We start from the raw sequence: 12,808 nt of genomic DNA on the forward strand, positions 1-12,808 counted from the left end.
CACCAGGCAACATCCTTGTAAATCTCTCCATAGCATCCACATCCTTCCTGCAGTGAAGTGATCAGAAATGAACACAGTACTGCAAGTGGGGTCTGACCAAGGTCTTGTATAGCTGTAACATTACCTCTCAGCTCTTGAACTCAGTCCCAAGAAAGATCGGGGGATGAAACGGGTAACGTATGAGGAGTATAATGTACGAAGGCCCCAGGCCTGTGCTCGCTAGGGTTTAGAAGAGCGAGGCAGCCTTCCGTCCTGGCTGGCGTTAAAGGAGGGAAGGAGTGGTCAAGCGTCCGCTGTTGGGTGGGGTCCGACTGTCGCCCGTGGGAGTGACTCTGTCCTTTCCTCAGATGTCGATGAGTGCCAGGACCTCCAGAGCTGCCCCAATGCCAGGTGCATCAACACCAAGGGGTCCTTCACCTGCGCCTGCGTGCCGCCGATGACCTACGACACGGTGAAGAGGCGTTGTGTGCAGCCCCTCGTCCTCAACGGTAGGTCGCGGGTGAACCGCTACACCGCAGAGTCAGGATCGCTTACTGCTGGCGTTTAGGGCAACAGTGGAGGTCTAAAAGCATTCTTCACTGGTATTTCTGGAACAAGTAATGACCTCCTCTACTCCCACAATGAGGCTAAACTCAGGTTGGAGGAGCAACACCTCATATACCGTCTAGGTAGTCTCCAGCCCTTTGGTATGAACATTGAATTCTCCAACTTCTGGTAATTCCCTCCCCCTCCCTTCCCCTATCCCAGTTTCACTCTGCCCCCTCCCCCAGCTGCCTACTACCTCCATTATGGTTCCGCCTCCTTCTACTACCCATTGTGCTTTCCCCTATTCTTTCTTCACCTTTCCTGCCTATCCCCTCCCTGCCTCCCTTCTCCCACTCCTTTATCTTTCCCCTTGCTGGTTTTTCATCGCTTCCCACCCTCCCCCCACCTTCTTTATAGGGCCTCTGCCCCTTCCCTCTACAGTCCTGACAAAGGGTTCCGGCCCAAAACGTTGACTGATCATTTCCATGGATGCTGCCTGACCTGCTGAGTTCCTCCAGTGTGTTGTGAGTGTTTCTGGAACAATTGCTTTTTTGGCCAGCCAGGGTTATTCACCCCGAGCTGAACCCTACCCCCCCCGAACCGTAAAAACGCAAAACACGAGGAAATCTGCAGATGCTGGAAATTCAAGTAACACACATAAAAGTTGCTGGTGAAATGCAGCAGGCCAGGCAGCATCTCTAGGAAGAGGTACAGTCGACGTTTCGGGCCGAGACCCTTCATCCTGACTTTCATTTGTACTCAGTGTCTGGGGCTCCAGCGGTAATCGGCCAGCATTGATGGATTCCAGTTGGCCTGATACTGTTTCTCCATGACCGCCATGTCCGAGAACAGTACAGCACAGGAACAGGGCCATTCAGCCCACAACATTGTGCTATCCCAGCTAAAAGCAAATCAGAAGCACCCAAACACTAATCCCTCCTGCCTACACCATGTCCACATCCCTCCATCTTCCTCACATCCAGTGTACCTATCCAAACGTCTCTTAAAAGCCTCTAATGTATTTGCCTTTAACACCATACCAGACATCCACCACTCTCTGAGTAAAAAAACTTAACCCTCACATTCCCCCTCTCACCTTCAATGCACTCCCTCTGATATTAGATATTTCAACCCTGGGAAACAGATACTCTCTGACCACTCTATCTCTGTCTCTCATAATCTTTGTAAAACCTCTGTCAGATCTCCCCTCGGCCTCCAACGCTCCAGAGAAAAACAATTCAAGTTTATCCAGCCTCTCGTGATAGCACACGCCCCTCTAGACCAGGCAGCATCCTGGTGAGCCTCTCCTGCACCCTCTCCAAAGCCCCAACGTCCTCCCTATAGTGGGGCAACCAGAACTGGACACAATACTCCAGACGTGAGCATGTGAGACCTTTCACTGTGCTAGTCACTGACAGTGCCAAGATTGGCAGAAAATAAGTCTAGATGGGAAGGCAGAAAATAAATCTTTAGTGACTTGCTGCACTTCACGGTTTTGTGTGCTTGAAGCATGTTGTCAACCAGCTGCACGTAGTTCGGTGTTCTGTAGCTGCCAAGAAAAACTTTCACACAACATCCTTGAATGCATTCCATGCGATTTTCTCCGGTCCCACTAGAAGTTCTTCGAATTGCCTGTCATTGATGACCTGTTTGATTTGTGGACCAACAAAAGTACCTTTCTTAATCTTGGCTTCAGTTATTATCAATTGAACATACACAAATTTAGGTGATTTTTTTAAAAAATGGTGCTTAATTGGGAGATTTCATGGTGATTTTCATGGTCAGCAGATCAATACCCAAATGTATTCAGGAAGCAAAATCTTTGTTACCATATAAACCATATAATTACAGCACAGAAACAGGCCATCTCGGCCCTTCTAGTCCTTGCCGAACCCTTACTTTCACCTAGTCCCACCGACCTGCACTCAGCCCATAACCCTCCATTCCTTTCCTGTCTATATAGCTGTCCAATTTAAGTTTAAACGACAACATCGAACCTGCCTCAACCACTTCTGCTGGAAGCTCGTTCCACACAGCTACCACTCTCTGAGTAAAGAAGTTCCCCCTCATGTTACCCCTAAACTTTTGCCCTTCAACTCTCAACTCATGTCTTCTTGTTTGAATCTCCCCCACTCTCAATGGAAAAAGCCTATCCACGTCAACTCTATCTATCCCCCTCATAATTTTAAACACCTCTATCACAGTCCCCCCCCTCAACCTTCTACACTCCAGAGAATAAAGACCCAACTTGTTCAACCTTCCTCTGTAACTTAGGAGATGAAACCCAGGTAACATTCCAGTAAATCTTCTCTGTACTCTCTCAATGTTGTTGACATCTTTCCTATAAATTGCTTGTCTGGTTTCCCAGATTCTGATAGAAGGAGGCCCATTCAGCCTATCGTGTGTATGATAGCTCACTGAGTAATCCTATTCTTCACCTCCCTCTAACTCCCACCTATTCTCCTCTCACTGCTGCTATGTACTCTGACCGGAATTTTGAATTGAAATAACAAATATCAGGCGATTTTTTAAAAATGGTGTGTGTTAGGGAAATTTCATGGTGATTTTTCATGATCAACAGGTTAAAATCTGTAAGATGTACCCAAAAGTATTCAGGAAGCAAAATCTCTGTTGTCCAGTGTCATTGGTACATTTTTGTAAGAGTGTTGTACTGCCCATAAAAGCTTCTCACATTCCAAACATCGATGGCCATTTCTTCAGAGGGAATGGAAAAATGTAATATTATTCCTCCTGGGAGTAATTTTCTGCTGGGCTTGGACTACAGTTGTCCAAGGATGGGGCGGAGAGGGAGTCTGGGCTACAATGGACGATGCCACACACTGACAATCCTTTCCCCCGCTCCCTGTCACGCACAGACCGGCCGGAGATGGAACGGGACCTCTGCTGGAAGCGCGTCAACAATGACCTCACGTGCAGCCACCCCGTCCTGGGGCATCACACCACCTTCTCGGAGTGCTGCTGCCAACTACGGCCTGGCCTGGGGGGCTGGAGTGCCACATCTGCCCCCCGAGGATGTCAGGTGAGGAGCGGGACACCCCGAGCGGCAAGGGTCCATGAGAACATCAGGAACAGGAGCAGGAGTCGGCCATCTGGCCCGTCGAGCCTGCTCCGCCATTCAATAAGATCATGGCTGATCTGGGCATGGACTCATCTCCACCCACCTGCCTTTTCCCCATAACCCTTAATTCCCCTACTATGCAAAAATCGATCCAACCTTGTCTTAAGTATATTTACTGAGGTAGCCTCCACTGCTTCATTGGGCAGAGAATTCCACAGATTCACCACTCTCTGGGAAAAGCAGTTCCTCCTCATCTCCGTCCTGAATCTACTCCCCCGAATCTTGAGGCTGTGTCCCCTAGTTCTAGTCTTACCTACCAGTGGAAACAACTTTCCTGCCTCGATCATATCTATCCCTTTCATAATTTTATTATGTTTCTATAAGATCTACTCTCATTCTTCAGTGAGTACAGTCCCAGGCGACTCAATCTCTCCTCATAGTTTAACCTCCTCGTCTCTGGAATCAACCTGGTGAACCTCCTCTGCACTGCCTCCAAAGCCAGTATATCCTTCCTCAAGTATGGAGACCAGAACTGCACGCAGTACTCCAGGTGTGGCCTCACCAGTACCCTGTACAGTTGCAGCATGATGTCCCTGCTCTTGAATTCAATCCCTCTAGCAATGAAGGCCAACAACCCATTTGCCTTCCTGATAGCCTGCTGCACCTGCAAACCAACCTTTTGCGATTCATGCGCAAACACTCCCAAGTCCCTCTGCACAGCAGCATGCTGCAATCTTTTAACCATTTAAATAATAATCTGCTCTTCTATCCTTCCTTCCAAAGTGGATGACCTCGCATTTACCAACATTGTTCTCCAGCCGCCAGACCCTTGCCCACTCACTTAACCTATCTATATCTCCCCCACAGACTCTCCATATAGAACCATAGAAACTACAGCACAGAAACAGGCCCTTTGGCCCTTCTTGGCTGTGCTGAACCATTTTCTGCCTAGTCCCACTGACCTGCACACGGACCATATCCCTCCATACACCTCCCATCCATGTATCTGTCCAATTTATTCTTAAATGTTAAAAAAGAACCCGCATTTACCACCTCGTCTGGCAGCTCATTCCATACTCCCACCACTCTCTGTGTGAAGAAGCCCCCACTAATGTTCCCTTTAAACTTTTCCCCCCTCACCCTTAACCCATGTCCTCTGGTTTTTTTCTCCCCTTGCCTCAGTGGAAAAAGCCTGCTTGCATTCACTCTATCTATACCCATCATAATTTTATATACCTCTATCAAATCTCCCCTCATTCTTCTACGCTCCAGGGAATAAAGTCCTAACCTATTCAACCTTTCTCTGTAACTGAGTTTCTCAAGTCCCGGCAACATCCTTGTAAACCTTCTCTGCACTCTTTCAACCTTATTAATATCCTTCCTGTAATTTGGTGACCAAAACTGAACACAATACTCCAGATTCGGCCTCACCAATGCCTTATACAACCTCATCATAACATTCCAGCTCTTATACTCAATACTTTGATTAATAAAGGCCAATGTACCAAATGCTCTCTTTACGACCCTATCTACCTGTGATGCCACTTTTAGGGAATTTTGTATCTGTATTCCCAGATCCCTCTGTTCCACTGCACTCCTCAGTGCCTTACCATTAACCCTGTATGTTCTACCTTGGTTTGTCCTTCCAACGTGCAATACCTCACACTTGTCAGTATTAAACTCCATCTGCCATTTTTCAGCCCATTTTTCCAGCTGGTCCAAGTCCCTCTGCAGGCTCTGAAAACCTTCCTCACTGTCTACTACACCTCCAATCTTTGTATCATCAGCAAACTTGCTGATCCAATTTACCACATTATCATCCAGATCATTGATATAGATGACAAATAACAATGGACCCAGCACTGATCCCTGTGGCACACCACTAGTCACAGGCCTCCACTCAGAGAAGCAATTCTCTACCACCACTCTCTGGCTTCTTCCATCGAGCCAATGTCTAATCCAATTTACCACCTCTCCATGTATACCTAGCGACTGAATCTTCCTAACTAACCTCCCATGCGGGACCTTGTCAAAGGCCTTACTGAAGTCCATGTAGACAATACCCACTGCCTTCCCTTCATCCACTTTCCTGGTAACCTCCTCGAAAAACTCCAACAGATTGGTCAAACATGATCTACCACACACAAAGCCATGTTGACTCTCCCTAATAAGCCCCTGTCTATCCAAATGCTTGTAGATTCTGTCTCTTAGTACTTCCTCCAATAATTTACCTACTACCGACGTTAAACTTACCGGCCTATAATTTCCCGGATTACTTTTCGATCCTTTTTTAAACAACGGAACAACATGAGCCACTCTCCAATCCTCCGGCACTTCACCCATAGACAGCGACATTTTAAATATTTCTGCCAGAGCCCTCGCAATTTCAACACTAGTCTCCTTCAAGGTCCGAGGGAACACTCTGTCAGGTCCCGGGGATTTATCCACTTTAATTTTCCTCAAGACAGCAAGCACCTCCTCCTTTTCAATCTGTACAGTTTCCATGGTCTCACTACTTGATTCCCTTACTTCCATAGATTTCATGCCAGCTTCCTTAGTAAATACAGACACAAAAAACCTATTTAAGATCTCCCCCATTTCCTCTGGTTCCGCACAAAGCTGATCACTCTGATCTTCAAGAGGACCAATTTTATCCCTTACAATCCTTTTGCTCTTAATATACTTGTAAAAGCTCTTTGGATTATCCTTCACTTTGACTGCCAAGGCAACCTCATGTCTTCTTTTAGCCCTCCTGATTTCTTCCTTAAGTATTTTCTTGCACTTCTTATACTCCTCAAGCACCTGATTTACCCCCTGTTTCCTATACATAATCGATCAGAGACATCCTTGACACTGGCACCCGGGAGGCAACAAACCATCCTGGATTCTCTGTCTCGACCACAGAACCTTCTATCTGCACATCTGACTATCGAGTCCCCTATCACTAGCGCTCTCCTCTTTTCCCCCCTCCCTTCTGCACTGCAGAGCCAGACTCAGTGCCAGAGATCCGGCTACTGCAGCTTGTCCCAGGTAAGTCATCCCCCCCAACAGTATCCAATGTGGTATACTTGTCGTTGAGGGGAATGGCCACAGGGGAACCCTGCTCTGCCTGCCCTTTCCTCTTCCCTCACCTGACAGTGACCCAATTTCCTGTGCTCTGCTCCTCTGGCGTAACTACCTCCTTGTAGCTACGATCTATAATCTCCTCATTCTCCCGAATGATCCCCAGGTCATCCAGCTCCTGCTCCAGTTCCTTAACACGGTTTGTTAGGAGCTGCAGCTGGACGCACTTCTTGCAGGTGTCATTGTCAGGGACACCGGAGGGCTCCCTGACTTCCCACATCCTGCAAGAGGAGCATTCCAACATCCTGCCTGGCATTCTCTCTGCGCTAGACAATCTAAACAGAAAACTTACCGAAACCTACCCTGGCCTCTGCCTGTTCTCACCGAAGCCTGTTGAGCCAAAGCCTCCCACTCTGACTCAGTCCACTCTGATGATGGCTGCTACAACGATGGCCGCTGTATATGGTGGTCTGTTTTTAAACCTTGGCGCGCTACATCACGCACCTGTGCAGTGCAGACCCTTCTCCCCAGCAGTGTTAAAAAAAAGACCTTTTCTACCCGATTTCTTCCACTCACTTCTTCAGCTGCTTGCTTCGACTGAAACCTTCTGCATAATTTGCTTTTCCGCTCAGTTTGGGGTCATCAGCACTGAAAGGGACAAATCCCAAACAGGGTGTTCCTCGGAGGTCAGACGCAGGATTTTCTGTGCTCACTGGAGTTTAGAAGAATGGGGTGGCAGGGGGGTGCTGAGAACAGACAGCAGAATCAGTACAGTTAGATCTAAACAAAATGGAGATGTGGGCAGGTAAATGGCAAATTAAATTTAATATAAGTAATGTAAATATCTAGAACCAAAAGGGCGCAGCCTCAGAATAGAGATTTGGAGGAATTTCTTTTGCTGGAGAATCTGTGGAATTCATTGCCTTAGATGGCTGTGGAGGCCAAGGCACTGGGTAGATTTAAAGCAGAGGCTGATAGGTTCTTGATTGGTCAGGGCATTAAAGGTCATGGGCAGAAGGCAGGAGAACGGAGTTGAGAGGGGTAATGAATCAGCTGCAATAGAATGGCAGAGCAGACTCGATGGGCTGAATGGCCTAATTCTGTTCCTACAATGTGCCTTTGCCTACGATCTCAGTCCCTCCTTCACCGCATGTGCAGTGACGGGACAGGGATCCAATGTCCACACGCGCAGGGAAGGGGAAAGAAGCTACGAAGGTCAAAGTGTATTTATTAGATTAGATTAGATTATGAGGACACGCGGTCCTCTTTTATTGTCATTTAGTAATGCATGCATTAAGAAATGATACACTGTTTCTCCAGTGTGATATCACAGAAACACAAGACAAACCAAGACTAAAAGAACTGACAAAAACCACATAATTATAACATATAGTTACAACAGTGCAAAGCAATACCATAATTTGATAAAGAACAGACCATGGGCACGGTAAAAAAAAAGTCTCAAAGTCTCTTGAAAGTCCCATCATCTCACGCAGAGGGTAGAAAGAAGAGAAACTCTCTTCCTGCCATGAACCTCCAGCACCGCAAACTTGCCGATGCAGCACCCTGCAAGCACCCGACCACAGTCCGACTCCGAGTCCGTCCGAAAACTTCGAGCCTCCAACCAGCCCTCCAACACCGAGCACCATCTCTGCCAAGCGCTTCAACCCCGGTACCGGCAACAGGCAATAGGCAAAGCCGAGGATTTGGGGCCTTTGTCTCCGGAGATTCTCGATCGCACAGTAGCAGCGGCAGTGAAGCAGGCATTTCAGAAATTTCTCCAGATGTTCCTCCATGCTTCTCACGTCTGTCTCCATCAAATCAGGACTGTGCATGGTACCTACTTAACAAATATCAATATCATTTCGAAGCGGCCGTGCGCGCTGCATCGCGCCGCCATCTTCTCCTCTCCTCCTATTATCGAAGTACATATACATTATAGAACCTTGAGTTTCATCTTCTTACAGGCAGCCACAAAGCAAAGAAACCCAGTGCATCCCATTTTAAAAAAGATGCTCAAATACCCAATGTGCAGAGAAAGAGGGGAAAAAAGCACAAATCATGCAAACAGTAAAAGCTCTCGTGCCCAGGCCAAGCCACCTCGATCCGGCCCGTACACGCCACGCCGCAACCGTCCTGCGCCTTCGAGACTTCGGACCACACCGCAAAAGCTCAACTCCGACAAGGAAGTAACGGGCCAGTGATCGCTGTGATCTCTTACCGGAAGAAAGTGTGATTAATAAAGTCATCTCGCATGGGGCAGCAGGTGTCAAAGTGAAACTGTCGCCCGCAAAGTGCTGGAGGAGCCCAGCAGGTCGGGCAAAGTCAAAACAGAGTTTGTTTGTCCTGTGCGCAAGTACACGGGTGCTCAGCGAGAGTGGAAGCTTACTTGCAATAGCGTCACAGGAACGTAGCATCTGATACACCACACTTACAAGAAAAACATCACTGAGTGGAGACAGAAAGTTTGTGAACCCTTTAGAATTTTCACTATTCCTGCATAAATATGACCTAAAAAGTGATCTGATCTTCACTAAAACTAGATAAAGAGAACTCAACTTTATACTTTATTGTCGCCAAACAATTGATACTAGAACGTACAATCATCACAGCGATATTTGATTCTGCGCTTCCCGCTCCCTGGATTACAAATCGATAGTAAATATTAAAAATTTAAATTATAAATCATAAATAGAAAATAGAAAAATGGAAAGTAAGGTAGTGCAAAAAAACCGAGAGGGGTAGATCCGGATATTTGGAGGGTACGGCCCAGATCCGGGTCAGGATTACTAAATAAGTAACACAAAAAGAAACAGGAAAATAACCCAAAAAAGACTGGTGCCTGCTCGTGCACCTTCCCCTCCTGAAGTCAACAATCAGCTCCGAGAGTTTGTTGTTCCAGCGCCACTCAACCAGGAGTCCGATCTCGCTCCTGTGCGCTGACTGCTCACCCGCGGTTCATCCAACAGCTGCGTAACAGCGTACAGGGAATAAGGACGCTGGCCTGGTTTCCTGCCGTGAGACTTCCCTTAATGCAGTTTGCCGGTGACGCGCCCTGTGTGCCCGTGGGCGCGTGAATGAAGAAACGTGCTGGTAGATATGAAGCAGACTTGTTATTTGAACACAGCAAGGTACAGCAGGCATCGTATGGAGAACACCTTCAGTGGGAAGGTCTGCCTATGCCCAGCTCTACATGCGTTTTATATGTTAAATCAGCGGTCCCCAACCACCGGGCCGCAAAGCATGTGCTACCGGGCCATGAGGAAGCGATATGAGTCAGCTGCACCTTTCCTCATTCCGTCACACACTGTTGAACTTCAATTATAGGGCTGCTGACTGTCCCGTATTAGCCGGGACATCCCGTATATTGGGCTAAATTGGTTTGTCCCATACAGGACCGCCCTTGTCCCGTATTTCCCCCGCTAACATACAGCGTTCCTATGAAACCGTTCGTAAGCCGAAATGGCGTAAAGTGAAGAAACAATTACCATTAATTTATATGGGAAAAATGAGCGTTCTCAGACCCAAAAAGTAACCTACCAAATCATACCAAATAACACATAAAACCGAAAATAAATAACACTAACATATAGCAAAAGCAGGAATGATATGATAAATGCACAGCCTATATAAAGTAGAAATAATGTATGTACAGTATAGTCAGGAAGATGAAGGCAAAACCAATTTGTGGGAAAAAAAATCAGCACCTACGCGTATGCGCACACAGGTGCCCACACAAGGCTTCACGGTCATGGTAGTCTTTCCTGGGGTAAAGTGTCCCAGGGTTTGACTGCTACTTTTGTCCCTTATTTGGGAGTGAGAAAGTTGGCAACCCTAACTGTAAAAGACATGCTGAGGTGAGTTTAACCCAACTTGAACACCCCCCGTCCCACCGGTCGGCCGGTCCGCAAGAATATTGTCAATATTAAACCGGTCCGTGGTGCAAAAAAGGTTGGGGACCCCTGTGTTAAATATCAAAGAAATTTCAAGAGAATCCAAACAAATCCACATTTACAATGCTTCCTTTGAATTACATGTGACAGTTTCAAATGCCTGGATCGTCCCAACGTCACACCCAAGATAAATGTTAGTTACCCTCGTACCCATGCAATGGGATGCTGATTGGATTCATGCATTTGTAGAGAGTCCGTTCAGTGCCTTTTTCCTGGTCTGCTTGGTCTGTTGGAACCTGTAGTTCAGAGCTGCATTTCAAAATAAACCTACAATCCATATTCAGAATTGAAAATTGGTGGCCGATGTTATTTACCCAAAAGTCGCCCTAACAGTGAAGTTTGACCCAGTGGTTGTCCTCTGTCCCCCTTCTGAGTGAGCAGGTCTGCGAGTCCACTCCACTGGGAGGCTGGAGGCCCGGAGGCCTGTCCTGTGGGAGGGAGGGAAGGGGCCTCCGCAGCTCTTGTCGCTTGCACCGTTCTGCCGAACAACGCGGGCACGCCACGCTGGCGCCAGACTGTAGGGCAACACTTGCGGGCCGCCCACCCCCCCCCCAGCACACGGTCGGGTCGCTCCGCTAACGCAAGCATGGCGTTTCACCGTATGCGTCCGTAAGACAGAATTAGGCCATTCCGTCCATCGGGTCTGCTCCGCCATTCCAGCACGGCTGATCTGTTATCCCTCTCAACCGCGTTCTCTCTGGAGCCCTTACCGATCTAGAATCTAACAATCTCTGCTTTGAAGTGCACCCAATGACTCGGCCTCCACAGCCGCCGGTGGCAACAAGTTCCACAGATTCACTGTCTGGCTGAAGAAATTCCTCCTCAACTCCATTCTAAATGGACATCCCCCTATACTGAGGTTGTGCCCTCTCTTCCTAGACTCCCCCACTATTGGAAACATCCACTCTCCATCCGCTCTATCTAGGCCTTTCGATATTCGACAGGTTCCAACGAGATTTCCCGTCCCCACCCCCTCATTCTTGACACACCATCTGAGGTGAGTGAACAGAGAACCCTAGTGAAGGGCCTGCTTCCCAGTTCCTTCCCCTCAAAGCGAATGTTACTAGTCCTGAGAGAGCGGGGTCCGAACCCGGAACCTCGGGTTCAGGGGATTCGCGGAAATGACCCCGGGGCTGAAAGGGTTAACGTAGGAGCAGCGTTTCAGGATTTGGACTCGCCCGTCTGCCCTCCCTGGGCTGGTCACCCGGCCCCGCTTCCCCAAAGTTGTTCACGAATCCAGTAACGCGCGGTCTCGTCTTTCGCAGCCAACTTCCCCCACCTGTGCAACGCCACTCGGTGGGTTCCAGGCCTGCGTCCGGGGCGACGCGCGGACCGGAGCCGGCGGGAGCAGCTGGAAACGTCGCAGAGCAGTGACGGTGAGTTTCCAAGGCACCCCCTCCCCTCCTCTCTCTCCGCAGTACAGCCCTTAATCTGCTTAAAGCCCTGAGGGGTATTCGAGCCAGCTACGAAGAGAGGGCGGATTTAACGAGGAGATTGAGGAGGAGTCGTTCGGGCAGACCACAGTGAAGACGTGCCAGTTGGTAGGTTAATCGGTCATTGTAAATTGTCCCGTGATTAAGCTGGGGCTAAATCGGTGTGTAGCTGGCCGGTGTGGCTTACGTACTACATCTCTAAATAAGTAAACTAGTGAAGCCCCTTTTTACTGAGCATCTCTGGAGATGTCCCTCGCTAACAGCCACTGGAGTCCGCGGTGAGGAACCCACCTTCACAGGCTCCGTACGCCTAGGGTGTGTGTGTGTGTGTGTGTGTGTGTGTGTGTGTGTGTGTGTGTGTGTGTGTGTGTGTGTGTGTGTGTGTGTGTGTGTGTGTGTGTGTGTGTGTGTGTGCGCGCGCGCGCGTGCGCGCGACTTTGGTCCCACTAGACTCGTGAGGTTGGGATCTCTCGCCCGCCCGAACCCCGGTTTGCGTGAACGCTGTGAGATTTACTGCCCCCGTCGGCAAGAAATAACAGGCCGCATTCTGCATACTATTATACAGAAGTATATTTATGAACATTAACTTAACCAAAGAGTTATTAAAGAAAACAGGAAAAAAAAGCAAAGGAGGCCCATTATAATTAAGCAGTCAAGTTGGAGCTCATCTTGAAGTTGTCTTTAACCCTCGGTCTGCATGAAAGCACACACCACGGGTGTTGCTCGAAACCCATCTTGAACAAACAAGCACCCCC

General features: G+C 48.3%; 1 protein-coding gene across 5 annotated transcripts in view; it reads left to right on the plus strand.

Moving 5' to 3' along the window:
- Positions 1 to 12,808, plus strand: part of LOC140189039 (latent-transforming growth factor beta-binding protein 3-like) — a 407,830-nt gene that overhangs the window by 379,513 nt on the left and 15,509 nt on the right. For all 5 annotated transcript variants that reach the window (XR_011883435.1, XM_072245724.1, XM_072245722.1 and 2 more), the window contains 3 exons: positions 348 to 488; positions 3,402 to 3,565; positions 11,886 to 11,996. Coding sequence is in view for 4 of the 5 variants with exons in the window: in XM_072245724.1 (XP_072101825.1) it covers positions 348 to 488; positions 3,402 to 3,565; positions 11,886 to 11,996 (416 nt within the window). In the remaining variant the exon portion in view is untranslated. The remainder of the gene's footprint in view (positions 1 to 347; positions 489 to 3,401; positions 3,566 to 11,885; positions 11,997 to 12,808) is intronic.

The sequence above is a fragment of the Mobula birostris genome, chromosome 28 (assembly GCF_030028105.1).
Source record: "Mobula birostris isolate sMobBir1 chromosome 28, sMobBir1.hap1, whole genome shotgun sequence".
Taxonomy (NCBI): Eukaryota; Metazoa; Chordata; class Chondrichthyes; order Myliobatiformes; family Myliobatidae; genus Mobula; species Mobula birostris.